Source organism: Bombina bombina, chromosome 1 (genome assembly GCF_027579735.1).
Source record: "Bombina bombina isolate aBomBom1 chromosome 1, aBomBom1.pri, whole genome shotgun sequence".
In the NCBI taxonomy this organism is placed as follows: domain Eukaryota; kingdom Metazoa; phylum Chordata; class Amphibia; order Anura; family Bombinatoridae; genus Bombina; species Bombina bombina.
Window position 1 is genome coordinate 1,132,479,049 of NC_069499.1, and position 20,501 is coordinate 1,132,499,549.

The window sequence follows — 20,501 nt, forward strand, 5'->3', positions numbered from 1 at the left end:
GTCCCCGCTAAGGAGGACATGAGGAGGAGGGCCTCCCACATCTCCACAATGGGCACGAGTGGAGAGGGACTATGACAGGAGCAGATATGGTCGGGGCGATCTCTGGTCAGGGGAGACACGGTTCGGAGACTGGAAACTAGCAGGGGGACGAGGAGAACAGCGACAGGGACAGAGGTCACAGAGAGGAAGCTGTGCAAGTTCAGGAAGACGGACCGGTGATGGTGCAGCAGCCAGCAGGTGATGGTGGCGGGCTGTGGGGCACCCAGCATGAATGAGGCAGTGTATGGTGAGAGGGAAGCGATGGTAGTGGGCTTGAAGATTTATTGGTGACCTTGGAGAGGCCTGTCAAAAGGAGGACTTGCAGTGGCAGTGGCATGGGCAACCCCCGGGCCAGTTCCGTCCGGGAGAGCACCGCAGGCGTGCATAGGGAGTGGGAGCAGGGGCGCTGGCGGCGAGTGGGAGCGAGGTGGTCCGGGTCCCCGAAGGGGCACTTAAGAGACCATGCTTGTGTTCAGTGGGTCCCTTGGGGATACACTTGACCAGCGAACTGAGGGACAAGATAGGAAAATGGGAATTTTGTGGATATTTTCTCCTTGTTGCCTTTAGAGCATGTTTTGGAGGTAAAGCAGGATGGAGGAGCATAAGAAACATTTTCGGAAGTTGCCAAAGACTTTTGGGAACTGGTTCCGGGCCTTCTGCATTTTGGCCAGTGTCATATGCGAGAATTCACCATAGCAGGGAGCCCCGCTGTTCTGTTATTATGATGAGATATTGAGTGCTTATAGAATGTACGGGAGAATAGCATGGTGGAGATACGATGAGGGTTTCTGGCAGGGGATAGCGGTGCGACCATAGATGAGGTGGGATGATAGGGATATGGGGATATGGTTGGAGATGATGACCTCCTTAAGGGGGAATTAGGGGAACACCTGGGGTGTTGAGGGATAAATTGTGGAAGGAAGTGAAGCTGGGGAGAATGGCTGGTCCATTCGAGACCCTCTGTTGCCTATTTGAGAGTGTCACCATTGGGGGGTAGTTCCTAAGAAGGTGCTGGCGCAATTCCAGATGATACATCATACCTCAAAGGGTTATCGGTTAATGATGGTAATGATCCGGAGTTGGTTCTATATGTACGCTTCCTTTGATAAGGCAGTGGAATTGGTGAAGACAGCGGGGAGGGGAGCCTTGATGGCTAAGGCTGATGGTTGAATCGGCGTCTCGCTTGCTACCATTACACCCAAGGTTCCTTTTTTGTGGACGTCTGCCTCCCAATGGGCTGTTCCATCTCTTGTTCCTATTTCAAAAAGATTCAGTTCTTTTGTGGAGTGGGTAGTGGAAGCAGAGTGGGGGTCTCATAAGTAGTGCACTACTTGAATGATTTCCTGTTTGTCAGACCGGCTGGCTCTGAGGTATGCGAACGGGTGTTCAGGTCTTCGGGCAGTTGACCCGGGGAGTTTGGGATCCCAGTTGGCGGCAGAGAAATCTGAGGGGCCAGCTACTTCCTTGAGTTTCCTGGGCATCCAGATAGATTCAGTCAGGATGGAGTGCAGGCTTCCGGAGGACAAAATCTTGGACCTTAGGATGGTGATTTGACGGGATAGTAGGGAGCAAAAAAGCTACCCTCAGGGAGGTCCAGTCACTTTTGGGCAAGCTTGCAGAATTTCGCTTGCAGAATTATACCTATTGGTCGAGTCTTTTGCCGGTAGTTTGTCACTAATGACGGTGGTGGTTTCGATCGAAACACCATAATAGGCTGTCAAAGGAGGTTAAGGAGGATTTGCATGTGTGGAAAATCATCTTGGAGGATTTTAATGGAAAGGTGATGATGCAGGAGAAGGGGGTGGTCGGACGAGCCAATTGTGCTTGTACACGGACGCGGCAGGTGCCCATGGATTCGGGGCATACCTGAGCGGGCATTGGTGTGTGGAGGTGTGGCCGAAGCCAATGGGCAGAGTGGGGGGTTGACCAAGAACTTGACTTTCTTGGAGTTGTTCCCACTGTTGGTGGCGTTGCGGATCTGGCCTGAACGTTTGAGCAACAAAAGGGTGTGTTTCCATTCAGATAATCAAGGCATAGTGTGGGCAATCAACTGCCTGACGGGGATTCGCTGGCAGTAATAAGGCTTTTGAGGGTGTTTGTGTTGGAGTGCTTGCGGTTGCAATATCTCTTTTAGAGCGGTGCATGTCCCGGGTGACTGAATGTGATCGCTGATGCTTTGTCCCGATTTCAGTGGGATCTATTCCGAGAGGTGGCCCCGGAGGCGGATCGGGAAGGAGCCGCAATGGTCCCGTGGAGCTGTGGCAGCTGGGCTGCCAGGAGTATTGAGGTTAGTGAAATGGGCGCTGGCGCACAACTCATGGAGGGCATACGCCTGAGTGTGGAGTATGTGGCAGCTAAGGACGAGGGATGAGCAACTGAATGAGGATAGGGATAGTTGCTTAAAGGTTTTGTTGGAATGGATGGGCTCTTTGGAGAGGGAAAGGCTGTCGCTCTCTGAGATATGGAAGAGAATGGCAGCGATGTCGTTCTTTTTGTCAGTTTATAGGCGGGGGAGGACTTGATGAAAGTTTTTGTCATCCGGATGGCTGTCAGGAGTATGTGTAGGGGTAGACCACGGGGTAGATGGGAGGAGACCGGTGATGTTCGCAATCTTAGAAAGTTTGGTTTGCACGGCTGGGCGTTGTATGTTTTTTCATGGTACGAGAAATTGTTATTCAAAATGGTTGGCTTTCTTCAGAGCCTTCAGGGTACTGAATTGATGGGGAGAAACAGTTGGGATGGGCAGTGGCTTGGGGAGACAGGATGTTGTGTTGAAGGAGGATTTAGTAGAGTTGTGGGTTTGGAGATCAAAAACAGACCAGGTGGGTAAGGGAGCGGTGATTTTGTTGAGGGAGATTGGGGGTGATTGTTGCCCGGTGGGGACGGTGAGGGAGTTCATTAGGGTATCCCATCAGAGCCTGGGGTCCATTGCTGGTGCATGCAGACGGGTCGGCGTTATCGCGGTTCCAATTTGTAGCGATCATCCAGAAGGTGTTGGTATTACTGGGGCTGAGGGGGTCCGAGTTCGGGTCGCATTCGTTCAGAATCGGGCGGCTACGGAGGCAGGGAGTTTGGGCTCGGGCCGTCGGTAATTAGGAGGATTGGAAGGTAGAGATCTGAGAGATTTCAGGGGTATGTGAGGCCGGGCTTGGTGCTATGAGCCGGGGGTAGCTGATGGGTTTACAATTTTGTTTGGCAGATCCAGGGAGATGTTGGATTGGTAAGACACTCCTATGTGTTCTGGGTGAGAAAAGGCAGCTGCAGTGAAGAAAGATGGGTACAGCTGGGTTTCCCTAGAGATTGTCTAGTTGTGAGATGGTTTGGGATCTGGGGGATGAAATGGGAGCAGGTAGTGGGTAAGGTGGTGGAGTATGCAAGGGCTGTTTTCCCCCCCAACAGTTTTAGTGATACACACGGGGGGGAATGACCTGGGTTTTATGCCTCAAAGAGACTTGATTGAGGATATGAAGAGGGGCCTGGATAGGTTAGTACAGTTGTTCCCGGGGGGGGGGGTTATGTTGGGTATGGTCCGAATTGAGAGTAGGGTGTTGTGGAAATCCGCGTGGGATTTCAAGAAGTTGGAGGCTTTCCAGACGGAAGGTAAATAGAACAATCAGCGGGTATGTAAAAAGGTTGGGGGGTGTTGGCTTATGCCACGTGGAATTTGAAGGGGAGTCAGGCAGATGTTTTTACCTGAAGGATGGGATGCACCTCAATGAGGTAGGGTTGCACCTGTTTAACTTTACGATTTGGGAGGGGATTGAAAAGGCCTTAGCTTTAGGTGGCGGTACTCGCTGAGGAGCGAGTTGTGGCGGGGTACTTGCTATGTTCTATTGAGGCTTACGCCTGATGGATTATGGCTGGTACTTGGGGAGGTGGTAAGAGAGGAAGGTGTAGGGGACACCCCGCCCTGGAAGGGGTGGGGGCTGATAGTGAAATAAAGCAAGCACCGAGGTATGTTAAAAGGTGTTGTAAAATATTAAGTTAAAATGTTAATTTATTATTTGGTTTGGTTTTAATCAATAAGCTTCAGCCTTTTCTCTCCCAACATGGTGGTCTTGTTTAATTGGTAATTAAGAAACGAATATTTGTAAATGTGGGGTCAAGTAAGGCCCGGATGAGCCAGAATTGAAGGAGGGCACCTTTGACCCCACTTCCCCAGGAGGATATTCAAGCAAGGGGCATGGTTGCTGAAAAGGGTGATAAACCACTGAGGAGAAGTGAGGTCACAGGTGTCACTACAGGAGCAGCACGGTAGGAGGTGTGTCCCCCACCCACCCTCCCTCTCTTTAGTTGGTGGATGATGGTTGTCGCAGCAATGGTAAGGATGCTTGCTATGTTCTATTGATGCATACGCCTGATGGATTATGGCTGGTACTTGGGGAGGTGTAAGAGAGGAAGGTGATAGGGGGACGCCCCGCCCTGGAATGGGTGGGGGCTGATAGTGAAATAAAGCAAGCACCCGAGGGTCTGTTAAAAGGTGTTGTAAAATGATAAGTTAAAATGTTAATTATTATTTGGCTTGGTTTTAATAAATAAGCTTCTGCCTTTTCTCTCCCAACTTGGTGGTCTTGTTTTATTCATATTTAAGAAACGAATAATTGGAAATCTGGGATCAATGTTTATGTTACTATGTAGTGTTCTTTATGTGTAACAGATACTCCTACATTACAGTACAAGGTCTAAAAAAATATTTTTATGCAATTTGTGTAATTTTGATTATCAGGCCCTAGGTCTTCAGACGCTCTAATAATTTTAGCGCAAATGTTGTTTACACTTGACCTCAACCGTTTACTTTTAATATGTAATATCTGAGCTAGTTTAGCATGGTTGCAATATTAACTTAGTGTGCCCTGCACTAACAATACGCACCACTTGAAATCCATTCCCATCAATTTTCTCTTTAATTTTGATCATCTATGTCTCTACCGCTCCAGCATTATTTAAGGTTCTTTTATTTTGGTCATTACCATCTCTATTTTAGATCTACTTCCCCTCCATCTTTTTATTCCCCTTTCCTTATGCATGTTTCTATTCCTTTCACATTCTTCTACCACTCATTTTGCTACTTTAAATAAAGTATAGGCTTAGTATTAGCTTACAAAGGCTTCCATTTTCTGTACACATCTCTTCTCACTCCCTCATGATAATGGCATAATTACCACTGTTGGGGAATATAATTTAACATAATACACACACAACACACATCAATAGACTTATTAAACAAAATAATTTACTTATGCATTGCTGTCTAATAATAATAATTAACTAGTGAACATGAAGCAAAAAGTTTATTGAAAACAAGTCAAATTAAATAAATAGCAGAAAAGAACAAAATTTAGACTTTACATTATCGTTCAGAAACCAACATTATTATCTGTGATACACAAGCAAATAAAGCTTTAGATGAGAACATTCCATGTCTCTACAATCACAGATGCATCGCAGTATAAGACTTTTATGGGTTACATTTTCAGTTCTTGGCTCATTTGTCCACAGTCTCATGGCTTATTTATTTCTTTATTGTGTAGGCATCAGGCTCTATCATGTTTACTCATATTTCATTTTTAAAAGAGAAAGTTACAATTTCAATATGATTAGAGAAATACCTACTTTATATGAGGCACCCTTAAGTAACTTTGATTTATAAAATGTGATTATGATTAATTGTGCCATGTTAATTTACAACAGCTGAGGCCTCCATGACTGGTTCGTTGTCTGAAAACATTGTCCTCCCACAACTTAATACATGGGTGCAAATTATACTGGTAAATATAAAAACTTTAACACATTTTAATAGACTATAACAAACAGTTTTGCACATTACATGAGGTGTATAATCAAGTCAAGACTATGGGGTAGATTTATCAGCAGAATATGCTGCAATCTACCCCCGTAGTTTCAGATTCCCCTGAAACTGAAGTTAAGAGGCAGTGAGAAGTGCTGGTGCAATGATAAATGCTGACAGCGTATGCTGTCGGCATTTATCGATGTGTGGCGGATAGGATCCACTACAGCGGATCATGTCTGCCCGCACAATGATAAATCGGCCCCTATGAATGATTTTGACATTTACAAATGTGTTATTTTTACACCCAGAGCAATTGCTCATCTTTTTGAAGTAGGTAATTGAATTGCACTTTCTAAGATGCCTAACCAAACCATGTTCCAGTCACCTGTGAACTATTAATAATCACTCATAATATACAGTAATTGTACTGTGAGTGTCCAGCAGAGAACAGTGAAAGTGAAATCAAATAATTCTGCATTATATGAGCCACAACAGATGCTTTGCCCTACAATTACTGGATAAATCACTTACAAAACATTCAGTAGAAAAAGTGATGCTAAAGGTAAAGAAGGTAAGAGAAAGAGATTTTCCTGTTGACAGTAGAATATATGAGCCGTTGCATTAATCTGATTTTTGTCATTAGTGTATTTTCCACCATCAGTTATCTCCAGGAGGTGTGAGAGCTTTAGCAACTGCCATGGTCAGCATGGTCTTCTTCAGTGTGGTGTGCCGTGCTCTGTGAAGTCCTAAAGAGCAATGTAAGAGTAAGATCTTAAACTCAAAAATGTTCTATCATTCATATTATAAATAAAAACAATTACACATTTTTTTCTGAATAATATTAAATGAAAGCAATTGTAAACTGATATTAAAATGCACAGAAATGCATGTGTGCTAAAATGATACCTCAAAGATCAATTTTTCAGTGGCTGATAAGGACAACATCACCATAACTGTTGGGTGACATTAATACAGGCATGAAAAATATATAATGCTAAGATATAGCGCAGTGTTGGGTTGGTGCACTACGCGATAACAAGCCCATTGAAATCTAAGGGGAGACAGAGTTATCATGGTCACAGTATCCGAAGTCCTGAAGTTAGCGTGGGCCTCGCGTCTTTTTGCTCGTGCGCTAACTTTTTACTTTCAATTTGTAATATCAACACTAAACTAAGCTGTGCAATTTTTTTTAATTTGAGCACAGTTAGTGCTCAAGGAGGGTTTCTCAAGTGCTAAAAAACTTCCACTTCACATGAAATCTGGGCCACTGTAAGGGGAATTCAGGGATTCCTTTGATATGCATAAGGCTATCATAAGAATTAATGAAAAATTAAAGAACCGCTGCGCATTTTGATTATCAAAACCTTTTTTTGTTTGTTTACTTTTTTACTTACCCTGATTTCCACAAGACATGTGTTCAGAAAACTCTGCAGAGCAAAACAAATGTATAGTGTTAAGTATGTTTGGATTTAGATTATGTACCTGTTTATTCATATAGCCACAATACTATTATAGCACCTCTGAGTAGAGTAGCGTGCATATTATGTGCTGTTATCATTAAGTTTTGTGTCAATTAGACAAAAATATGCTCCAGGAAAGAATAAGTAATGTCTACAACCCAGGCAATATAAGGAATACAACACAGGCAATATAAATAATGTCACTTACCTTTTAGGAATGATTAAAAGGAAACAGATTAGTAACCTGCTCCAAAAAAGCTCCAGAAATCAACAAAATAGAAACTGACATTGAAACATCATATTCATTAAAATTATTGCTATAAACTGAAACAATAAAAAACTCCCTGTGTATAGATAGCATTTATGGTACAAGATGCACAGTACAAAGATGTATAATATAGTGACCACATTTATAATGAATATATTTGACCTAAATTGTATAATGTCCATTTTTTTTTTAGAAAGACATAAACAGTGAGAAAAATAAAATGTTTCATACTGTATATTATGTCCATCCAGCAGACGCTTGTAGGGTAGCAATCTCCATCTCAAGATGTGTTTTTCTGGTCCATGAGCATCCTGTACTCTTGTTCTGGCGCTCCAGGTCACATCTGATCTGTGCCATCTGGCTTCCACATTGTCAATCAGACCTTGTAACTGGGTCAGCTGGGAACCATAACTGGCCTCTGTCTCCGCCAAAGTGTTCTCTAGAGCTGAGGTCTGTAAACAAAGATATATTAGGCTAAGGCATGGTAGAGTTAATAAGTTCTAAGATACTAGTATAGTTGTTGTTATTGTTGCTATTATTATTATATTTTATTATTATTATTATTATTATATGCTTAACACTGTATCATCTACTCTGGCTCCTAGAATTATAGTAATTTAGTGTAAAAGCCTATGTTATTATTTGTACCATGCTTAGCTGACTCTTGCAGCTCAATCTCCCAGGGTTTGTGCACAGCGCTTCAATTCAATAAGCTCAGATGTGATAGACTCCAGCTGTTCTGACCCACATGTTACTTGACGATTGAGTTCTTCACTCTGAAGATAGAAAGAGATAACTTTAATATCCATTGAGATGGCCTAATGAGAGATTGATTAAATATGATGTTGCTACAGTATAGCTGTGATACTTGTACTAATAGAAAAACATTTCTTAGTATTACCAAGAGCTAAATAACAAGTTAGTTTTGTTATGCATTGTTTTTTCTAAATTATCTGATATATCAGCTAAAATTAGCATGGTGATGATATTGTCTTATGTAAATTGAAATATATTTTCATTTGATACCAGTGGTTTTAATTGCAGTTATAGGCATTGTGGCTATTGATATGTTGTTAACTTATAACTGCAGTTGTGGTTTCACTGGAGTGCATAGGAGTACAAAAGAACACTAATCTATATTGTTGCACTCTCATTGTGGTGAGGAAGAGGGAGAAAATCTTCCCTCCTCTACCCTAACCCTTTCTGCATAGCCACAACCCTTTGCCATCCCAGTCACTCCCCCAAACTTCCCAGGTCCTCCCCAGAACACTTACAGCTATCCTCACATGCATTAGAATGGCCATAAGCCGCCCACATGCCTTCTGAGATAAAGCCCTTGCCCACTAGACCTAATTCTTAGAACTGCCACTGACTGCACTAGGAATGCATTACTCTCCCCTGCACATTTAAGTAAAACTAAGAGAATTTTAGAATCATTAATCTACTTACCCTTGCCCGGAACATGGCCTCAGCTCATTCATGTTCCTCTCCATTAGGTTTTCATATTGTTCCCTGATTTCATTCAAAGCTGCGTTTAGATCTACAGAAGGTGCAGCATTCAGTTCTACATTGACTCTGGCACCCAGTTGAGCACGGAGGCAGTTAACTTCCTACAGATAAAATGTAATTATTAATACTGAGTTAAACAACATATTTCCCTTGTAAAGTTACACAGAAACTGTGAAATCATAATCAGAATTTGTAAAATCACAATCCTAAATATACTGCTGTACACAAAATAAATAAAAAACAGAAATGGCAAAGTTTAAATGTACTAAAATGTAATTTGAAGTGTAAAGTAATATATAATACAAGCACGAATCAGAACTGTCATGTCATTCAGTGCTATATTGTATTGGGTTTGTCCTCTTCTTCACATACGGAAATGCAGGGAATGCCCCTTAGAGAAATATAGCAAAATCTGCCTTTTAAGAATTTCACATGGGATCTTGCAGTGCTGGAGAATCATTTTTATATCATCTCACCTGAGCAGAGAGCTTTAGATCATAAGGCCCTCCTGTTCTAAGTCTATTCATCCTATATAAGAGTTTATCTAATGATTTTCTACACAAGATCACATTAAAGTAATTAGGGTGTTTTTTAAGATAAACCATTTCATAAACTTTCCTTTTATACAATTTATTTCAATTTAATGATGCCTATATTATTCAAATAATCTCTTTCTGTCATTACTTTGCTAAAATATTATATTTTGTGATATTTTTTATTTTATAAAGCATTTTTAAACTAAGAGCTTAACTTTTATATTACACTTTTATGTTTTTTACGTACACAAATGTGTTGTTTTTCACAGGGGAGAAGCTTCTGTAGTATTGTTTCTTTTATCTCCTCTTCTGCAGCCATTTAGGAAAATATATAAATTATAAATATAAGACACAGAAATGGACTGCACTCTCAAACAGGAAAGGGTACACACCCCATTGACCCTGCAAAACTCACAGCCCTGGGTGCTCACCAGCACTCACAGGCAGCTGCAGAGCTTTCAGGGACTCACCCTTGTTTGTATCTCAGTGTGTTTTGGTTGAAGGCATGCATTGTGTAGCTGTTAGTCCCCTCAGGGAGGAAGAGATCTTGACATGGTCCTGGTCTATCACCATTTGGCCGAATGCTGTAACTAATTCTTCCATTTTTACTTTTAATCTAGCTGTGTGCTTTCAAGAGAGTGCCAGACTTTCTATGTGTTATGTTAATAAATTAAATATATTATATATTTTTTTTTTTTAAAAGAAAAAGGTTTAAGTTGAAATACATTTTGAGTGCTATGTTCTTTACTTTTCATTTATGTTTACCTGCCTGAGAGTTTTATATCTTCCAATACATAACTTTACATTACCTCCTCATGATTCCTCTTCATCTGCTGCAGTTCTTCCTGAAGGTTTTGAACCTGGTTCTCCAAGTCACAATTCTCTCTATTCATAGTTCTAGGTTTCCACGCAGACTACTGATATCAGCCTGAACGCTGTTGTTTAGATTACGCTCCATCTCATACCTTGAAGGACATATGTTATAAAACAAATTAAATAATAAGAAAAATCAAATGTTTGCACATATTTCTTATTTGTGCTTATTTTATGGTATAAGGATAAGAAGGATTGTAACTGAAGGGCTATATTTATAACCAGTTTGCACTACAAAGAAGTAAAAAAAAGCCCAGTCCAGGAATCATGACACTGACAAAATAAATGCTGCCTAACCAAACTATAATGCTGTCTCCACATAAACCACCTTCTTCATTCTCTCATCTAATATTTCAAATAATGAAAATCCCCCCTGCATATTTCTGTTCTTACCCTCAAACTTTCTTTATTCTCTCATTTCAAATATTTATTTTCACCATTTTTATCTTTCTCACTTCCTCCTCACTGTTTTCCCTCTTTTTATTGCTTCCTTTATTCCTTAATTTCCTCCTGTTTAAATCCAAAGACATGGCCCTCACCTTTCATTTTCCTTGCATTCATCCATTTAACATTTACTACCTTATCTCTACAATGAGGATGTACAACACTTACTTGACCCGGAAGTCATCAGCAGCTAGTCTGGCATTGTCAATCTGCAAAACAATTCTGGCATTCTCCACAGTTGCTGCAGAAATCTGTACGTAATAGGATTGTATAAAATGAGTTATTTGTGGCAATACTTTACATTTACATAAATCATTTATTGGCATTTATTGGAATTGTGATTTAAAGGGACAGTCTACATCAGAATTTTTATTGTTTTAAAAGATAGATAATCCCTTTATTACCCATTCCCCAGTTTGCATAACCAACACAGTTATATTAATATACTTTTAACCTATGTGATTATCTTGTATCTAAGCCTCTGCAATCTGCCCATTTATTTCAGTTCTTTTGACAGACTTGCAGTTTAGCCAATTAGTGCCTGCTCCCAGATAACTTCACGTGAATGAGCACCGTGTTATCTATATGAAACACATGAACTAACACCCTCTAGTGGTGAAAAACTGTTAAAATGCATTCTGAAAAGAGGTGGCCTTCAAGGTATAAGAAATTAGCATATAAACCTCCTAGGTTAAGCTTTCAACTAAGAATACCAAGAGAACAAAGCAAAATTGTTGATAAAAGAAAACTTGAAAATGTTTTAAAATTACATGCCCTATCTGAATCATGAAAGTTTATTTTGGACTAGACTGTCCCTTTAATAATAATTCCAGCCTCTCTGAATTTATTTTTGCTATCCAGAAAATCTCCAAGGGGTTACAAATCTCATTAATAAACAAATTAAAATATTTAAAACAAGAATGTATCCATAATGTATCCATAGTTTTAATAAAGTGGAAATTTTAAATGCCATAAATTTGGGCCTCAAAATGAATGCTAACTCTGCACTAGGCTAATTTAGTAGAGGAGTTCACATTCAGGGAACAAATCAGATTGATGCAAAGTACACTTGAAGGACTTTTCCCAACAATGTAGACATACGGATTTTGGATGTGCTACAATAATGATGATGTATTCTATAAGATCCCCCACTAAGTCCTTAGTACACAATTGGATAATTTTTTTAAATAAAATAAAAACTACCAATTACTCTCTTGCTTTATTCAATATTTATGTGAGGGCAATACGTGTTCTACACACTTTTTCTTTTTTTTTTGGCTGCCATTAATTATGTTATAAAATAAAAGAGCAATTGAGAATGCTGCTATAAAGCTGACAATCAATAATACTTTCTTTTTTTTTAAATGTATTTTATTAAATATGTATTTGTCTAAATATTCTAGAGCTATTTATTTAATGGAATACTTCTGCTTTTTTATATATTTCTTACCTGGTTCTGTAGTTCCCGGATAATTCTAAAGTACTGACTGGAGTCAGGTAATGAGCTGGGTGCATTGTTTTCATACCACTCAGAGATCTTCCTCTCCAGCTGAGCATTTTCCTGTTCCAGTGAGCGCACCTTCTCCAGATAGGATGAAAGTCTGTCATTCAGGATCTGCATGGTCTCCTTCTCATTAGTGCTAAGCAGGCCATTACTTTTCCAACCACTGTGGCCCCCAAAACTGCTTCCATGGCTATATCCACCATGTGCACTTCCAGCATCACAGCCATGACTGGAATGAGAGTGCTTGGTAAAAGAGACTGATTTACATGTTGAACTTCCATGTAAACTAGGAGCTTGGTAGTGGCCACCATGATGAGAAATTTTGGAGCTTCCATGATGGGACACGTGGGGTCCTCCATTATGTGACATATGGTGTTCTCCATGATGGGACATATGTTGTCCCCCATGATGTGACATTTGGGATCCTCCATGATGGGACTTATGAGATCCCCCATGATGCAAAATATAGTGTCCTCCATGGTGGGACATATGGTGTCCTCCATGATGGGATATATGGGATCCTCCATGATGGGACTTAAGGTGTGCTCCCTGATAAGACTTATGGTGTGCTGCATGGTGGGACATATTGTGACCTCCATGATGGGATATATAATGTCCTCCATGATGGGACATATGATGTCCTCCATGATGGGACATATAGGATCCTCCATGATGGGACTTTTGGGACCCTCCATGATGGGACATATGATGTCCTCCATGATGGGACATATGAGATCCCCCATTATGAGACATATGGGACCCTCCATGGTGGGATGAGATGTGACTATAGATCTTGGGGCAATGTTTTCCAATATGACTGCTTCCCTTGAATGATCCAGCAGACAAGAAGTTGTGCATGGTGTTTCTTCTGGTGGTAACAGAAGTAGAAGAAAGAAAAGGCAATATCAATGCAGCTTGATGATCAAGTGAATTATAAAGGTCTGTGCTCTTCCTGTCTTCTTTTATAGATAGTGTATTGGGAGTTGTAGAAATATGTGTAATATTTATGGGCATTCTGAAGGCATTACATTCCTTCCATTTTTTTATTACTTGACTTATTCAAGTCTTATTCAAGTCCAGCATTTACAATAAAAATCTCTGTATGGCTTTTTCAAGTTATTAATATAATGTTATAAGGATAGTAAAAGCTTCTTTGTTTTTATTATATCACAACCAGTAACACTTAGCCTGTGAAATTATTAGTTACAGCTACATATGAGCATTATAGGTACTTTATTGTGTACATAACTGTAACATCTCTTCTAAGCCATAATAAAGTCACGTAAAATATAATGAGAAACAAAACAATATGCTTCTTTCCTATAGTCAGCTGCTATGTGCAAATCCTTATTTGCACTTGTTCTTCAACCTTATAAAATCTGAATATTTTACATCTGTAACTTGGTAGGTTCGTTTCCTATATTTTAGATTTAAAACTGTAGATAATATACAGTACATAGAAATATTTTTTGTTTGGTAAACAATTTTGAGACTTAAATTATACATATAAACAATAATTTTACTAATATTAATATAAACAATAATTGTACTTGTTTCATGTGTGTGTTTTTGGAAAGAAGGGTGAATAATTTATTCTTCTTCCCAAAAACATACAACTTAAACCATCATAACAGTTCCTATGCTATAAAATATTTAAATATTTCCTGCTCACCCTGCCAAAAGTACTTGAAAGCAATTAGCAATATACCAATGTCAAAGTGACCCATCATCACAAATTGATAAATAGCCTAACCTTGTATTAGGTCAATTTCAGTGCCTCATTTTGAACTTTGATAAGCACTTAACCCCTTAAGGACCGGGCATTTCAGACAAAAACTTCCCCGAAAGACCAGAGCATTTTTAGCATTTTTATCCTCACTACATTTAAACAGAAATAGAGTATTTTTTATATTTACCTATCAAAAGTATATATTTATTTTAGTAGACAACCCAAAGTATTGATCTGGGCCCATTTTGGTATATTTCATGCCACCATTTTACCACCAAATGTGATCAAATAAAAAAAATTGTTAACTTTTTCACAATTTTAGGTTTCTCACTGAAATTATTTACAAACATCTTGTGCAATCATGGCACAAATTGATGTAAATTCTTCTCTGGGATCTCATTTGTTCAGAAATAGCATATATGGCTTTGGCATTGCTTTTTGCTGCGCACCACACTTTTATTATGCCCAGCAGTAAAGGGGTTAATTAGGTAGCTTGTAGGGTTAATTTTAGCTTTAGTGTAGAGATCAGCCTCCCGCCTGACACACCCCACGCCCTGATCCCTCCCTGACCACTCTCAAACAGCTCTCTTCCATCCCCAACCCCACAATTGTCACCCCCATCTTAAAGGGACATTGAACCCACATTGTTTAATTCGTGATTCAGATAGAGCATGCAATTTTAAGCAACTTTCTAATTTACTCCTATTATCAATTTTTCTTCATTCTCTTGGTATCTTTATTTGAAATGCAAGAATGTAAGTTTAGATGCTGGCCCTTTTTTGGTGAACAACCTGGGTTGTTCTTGCTGATTGGTGGATAAATTCATCCACCAATAAAAAAGCGCTGTCCACAGTACTGAACCAAAAAAAAGCTTTTTCAAATAAAGATAGCAAGAAAAAAAAAATTGATAATAGGAGTAAATTAGAAAGTTGCGTAAAATTGCAAAAATAGTTTTCAGTGCCCCTTTAAGTACTGGCAGAAAGTCTGCCAGTACTAAAATAAAAGGCTTTTTTTTCTTTTTTAATATATATGCATATATTTTTATATTTTCTGCAGGGTAGTATCCCCCCTTACCTCCCAACCTCCCTGATCCCCCCCAAACAGCTCTCTAACCCTCCCCCCTCTACCTATTTGCCACCATCTTAGGTACTGGCAGCTGTTTAAAAAAAAATTAAAATACTATTTTTTTTCTGTAGTGTAGCTGCCCCCCTTCCCCCTCTCAGATCTCTTGCCGTCAACTGATCCCACATAGGAAAGCCCTCATTGCCCCTCCTTCCCCCTCAATGACGCACTTATTATTTTTATTTCTCATCCCTGTAGCGTAACTTTGCTGTCCCACCCAATCCCACCCTCCTCCCGCCCCCTACAGCAATGGGCCACCCATCCGCCTCCCTCCTTACCCTCCCACCCACCAACGATCAGCACCACCGCTGCCTGATGCAGAGAGGGCCACAGAGTGGCCCTCTCTGCATTGGTAACTCTGCAAATCTATCGTGGGGCATGCAGAAATAGCGCAATCTCGCTATTTTGAGCGAGATTGCGGCAGATAGAAGCCCAGGACATAATGACCAGCATAAGGGCATAACGACCAGCCTTGTACAGGGTATGGCGCTGGTCGTTAAGGGGTTAAATAATGACATTCAAATTTAATAAGCATGTGCATAACATTCACTATCAAAACATTTAGGACCATATTACAAGTAGAATACAATAGCGCAGAGTGTGCTATCAATATCACAGGGACACATAAATATTAGCATGCAGTCTGGTATAACAAATCCATAGAAAAATGTTAGCGTCGCACCTTATAGTTTTACATGATACCAAGGCCACTATAAACATTTCTATAAACTTGTGAGTTTTGTCTTTTAATGTAAAATATGTATTCATTATTGAAATAAATGTATAATGTTGTTTGGTAGGGATATACTGTATGTTATATTGCAAGGTGTTGGACTAGGAAGGGTTCAAAGGTATATATATTATATGTGCGTGTGAGTATAAAAATACACAGATACTGTTTATATACATATTTGAGTCATTCCCAGTCAAACACCTTGTCATATACCATATCCCTTTTAAACACTTTAATACATTTATTTTAATAATGATCATATATTTTACATTTAAAATGTATATATGTGAGTGTAATACACATATATACAAATGCATAGGTATAGATATCACTTTTCTGTTTATTTTCTAATACAAGTTTTATTGAAATATTTCAATATACATGACAAAGCATAAAGATAAATGACAAAGTTAGAATTTGATTTGTAATTTTTGTTGAAATAGATAGCAAGGAAGATAAAAAAAGGCAATTAAATAAGAAGATGTTCCAATAAAGTTCATCACAGTTGTCAGAATCCAGAGTTATCTCACATTTTACTTGAATTTGTTTTTTAAATTTTGTAAATGTATAAACTGTAAAACAAATTCACTTTAATAAAATGATATTTAACAATAACCAACCGTTGTCTGATTGATTGAAAATAAAACAGTCAGACTAATATTGCGCAAAGAGAGAATGTTAATGATTGAATGGCAGAAAATAAATATTAGTGGAGTGTTGGTAAAAAAGGGAGGGATGAAAGGGAGAGAAAAAAAGGGATATCCTTACATCTAGGAGGGGAAGGAAATATAGGGCAGAGACAGGTGTTAAAACAATGCACAGGTGGTATAGTATGAGTCAAAGCTATATCTGTTTGCCTTCACACAATAACAGCATGACCTCGTGAAGAACTATTTTACCTATTTTAAAATAATGATATCTTTCCAATTGTTATAGGTTAGTGACAGTTCCTCTCCATTTAAGAAGGCTTGGGGTATTTGTCTTTTTCCAGTATAGAGTGATAATCCCCTTAGTGCCATTTACCATTACCATGAAAAGTATTTCTTAGCTTTATTGGTAAATTTTGGGATATTGAGATAAAGCAGGAGATTACGTCAGGCTGAATTGTAGTCCCCAGTATTTTGTCCATCTCTGCAAAGATCTCTGCCCAGTACAAACAGAGTTAAGGGCACTGCTACCAAATATGTAAAAGTGTTCCCTCTTCCCCACAGCCCCTCCAACAACTCCCATCAAGTTGTGGGTAGATCTTTTTTAACCTATAGGGTGTCAAGTTCCATCGACTTATATATAGTGATATTCTTGAATTCTCATTGACATTTATGTTTTCTTTGTCAGATCAAAAAAGTTGTACCGGTCTTTGGCATCAATTTCATGCCCCAATTCCCTATGCTAACCACATAGTCAGAAATAGACTATAAATTATAGATATTAAGTGGCACCTGTGGCAGCACACAACATTTTTAATAGGGAGTTAAAGGTCTGATAAGAGAGCGCCTGTTGAAATAAAATTAGATAAATGAGAGTTGAAATAAAATGCGATAACTGGGCAAAAGGGTACCAGGACTTCCCCCATGGCATAGCGTTGCATATGGCAGTGTTGACTATTGGGTGAAAATATTTGGTTACATTGGTAGGGATAATCAATCCTATATCTGGATTTTCCCTAATAGGTATCAACAGGGAGCAAGGAGTAGAGATATGACTTTGTGTATGTGTAATCTTATCCCATTCATGAAAGACCACTTTTATCAATAATGGCTTAACAAGTTAGTACGCTGGGCCAATGATATCCAAGCTAACTCATCGATATTTCCTCTACAGAGGATATCTGAATTGAGCTGTACCCATGCCTAATGGGTGGGGCTGTGACACCAATCAACTAACCGCTGAAGAAGGATTGCTTGTCTGTAGATGTAAAGATTAGGAACACCCAGACCTCTGGTGTCTTGTGACAGGTATAGTGTGTGTTTATTAATTCTAGGCTTTATTCCTTGCCAAATGTAACTTTCAATTGCCTTCTGGATTTGCTGAATAAACTGGATAGAGGCCAATGAAGGGACAGTTTGTAAAATATACAGGACTCTGGGTAGAATATTCATGCTCACAACATGTATACACCCTAAGCTAGAATATTGCCTTATTCTGCCAACTTTATAGATCTTTAATTTTATCATCCCTAAGTTAACTAAAATTTGTATCAACTAGGGGGCGGAGCCTGGCCAGCGTTGAGAATGGCAGCATAATTTATGGTTCCCAGACCTAGCCACTAACTTTCGAGCTCTCTTGGATCCTTACTCCATCAGACACCCCATAGATACAGAGGATACTGTGCCCTAAAAATCTGGGTGTTAAACGAACGGCCGCATCCACTCCGGAATATCGCGGCCTACACAGAGCAGAAGCCAGGGACTAAATTGCGTAGCCCTGCGACGATCACGCAAACTCTGCAGCAATTAGCTCTTCCAAAAGAGGACCCCATAACCAGCATTGTTGACAGGGTAAGAGGCCCCAAGCATCCACACACCAGTCCCTCAAAGTCAATTAGTGGAGAAGTAAAAAACATCTATAAAAGAAGGGGGTTTGTGAGTCCACGTGGCACAGGGTAAAGCTTTTCTAACACCAGCAAAACAGCCCTGAACAATCCGAACATACCCACTACCACAAAGCTACCCATAAACCAAGCACAGGATACTTTGATTGTAAAAAACAGCATAAAAAGTGTGCATTTTTACTCTTTATAGGCAATAATCCTATAACATCAATAAATGGTTTAATCACACTGTGTTGAACTGTCTCAAATATGTTGGGGGGAAAGATACATCTAATACATAGGAACAAGATGGAAAATACATAAGCCTTATCACCTAACAGATTAGCAGTATTCAGCAGTAGCTGATGGACAAGACCTGCACAGTATAATTTTGGTGCTCTCTCACAAAAAACCCTTAACAATTTTTTTTGACAAAAATCTAAGGCACTTCCATGTAGCAGCCAACTCCATTAGTGTCTGTCCAGCTGGAAAGACCCATCTCTTGCCGACCCTCACCGGCTATGCTCTGGAAATTTATCTTTATGACTACCACTACATATCTCACTTTGACACTCTGCTTGTGCTCTCTCGTCTACTAGGCGATAACGCAGTCATGGCTACCAAAAGGTAGACAAAATCAGACAGACTAATCAGGAATTCCAATATGAACAGCTTCCTGAAAGGCCTGATCTTACCGGAGGGAAATCACGATTCTCCTCCAGCTTCACAACCACAAACTACTTCCTCAACATTAACTCATGACCCAGAAACATCCCCACAACAATTCCTCATTAGGGAGGACATTAAGAACATATCGACCAAACTCCATAATATCTGAAAATGAGAACCTTATTCTGGGACCTTAAAAAATACCTACACAAAGTAAACCATAAAGTAAAGAAACTAGAAGAACATCACCACCACCTTCAAAATAATGTGCAAGAACATTCACAATTTTTTTCATGAACATGACAAGACTATTCAATTCCTGCTCAACAAAGTAGAAGATATTTACAACAGGGGCAAGAAGAACAATTTACGAATAAGAGTCGATTTCTCCCACAGCATTAGATGGATACCTCCAAGACTTGTTCCGCACCTTGAAGAGGACCCTGAGCTACACACTATTCCCTTAGAAAGAGCACACAGGGCTCTGCGACCCAGATCCTATCCTAAAGCACCTCCCAGGGATGTGATTATTACATTTTTGAACTTTAAGGACAAAGAGAAGTTTGCAAATAAGGCAAGAATCATCAAAAAGGTAACGCACGCCGGCGTCCCTCTACAGATTTTCTCTGATCTAAGTCCAGCAACATTGCAAAAGAGAAGAGACCTTAAGTACATCACAACGGAGCTGCAGTCACATCAAATCCCTTACAAATGGGGATTCCCGAATAGCATTATAGCAACCAAGAATGGAACTCAGACCACATTTTGCAACCAGTCAGATTTACCTGAATTCTGCAAGCAATTAGGTATCTCGATCGACTCAGACCCACCTCAAAACACAGCTTAAAACCCAGAGATTGGACCATTAGACATCCCTGATCAAGGCTGAAGAACTAATAGCCTCCTTTGGATTCCAGTACCACTTATATGCTGATGATACCCAAATCTATCTTTCCTCTCCTGATATCTCTCCCTCTTTACTCAACCAGATTTCCAACTGCCTCTCTGCAATTTACTCTTGGATATCTTCACACTACCTCCAACTCAATCTGTCCAAAACTGAGCTGCTTCTTATTCCCCACTCTTTAAGACATCCAGCACCTGACATTTCTATGATGGTTGGAGACTCTATTCTCAACACCTCACCCCAGGTCCGCTGTCTTGGGGGTCACACTAGACTCATATTCAACCCACATATACAAGCACTTACCAAATCCTGCCATTCACACCTATGCAACATTTCCAGAATTAGTCCCTTCCTTACTCAAAAAACTACAAAAATACTTATTCATTC

General features: G+C 39.7%; 1 protein-coding gene across 1 annotated transcript in view; it reads right to left on the minus strand.

Annotated features, from left to right (window-relative positions):
- The window catches only part of LOC128663379 (neurofilament heavy polypeptide-like), a gene marked incomplete at its 5' end in the record, with an annotated part of 124,915 nt that extends 104,673 nt beyond the window's left edge, over positions 1-20,242 (minus strand). The window contains 11 exon segments of the mRNA XM_053717687.1: positions 7,225-7,257; positions 7,876-7,920; positions 7,923-7,997; positions 8,189-8,237; positions 8,239-8,354; positions 9,021-9,168; positions 10,413-10,498; positions 10,501-10,568; positions 11,089-11,171; positions 12,371-12,632; positions 20,217-20,242. Of these exon segments, the coding sequence (XP_053573662.1) occupies positions 7,225-7,257; positions 7,876-7,920; positions 7,923-7,997; positions 8,189-8,237; positions 8,239-8,354; positions 9,021-9,168; positions 10,413-10,498; positions 10,501-10,568; positions 11,089-11,171; positions 12,371-12,632; positions 20,217-20,242 (991 nt within the window).
- Between the last annotated feature and the right edge of the window lie 259 nt (positions 20,243-20,501).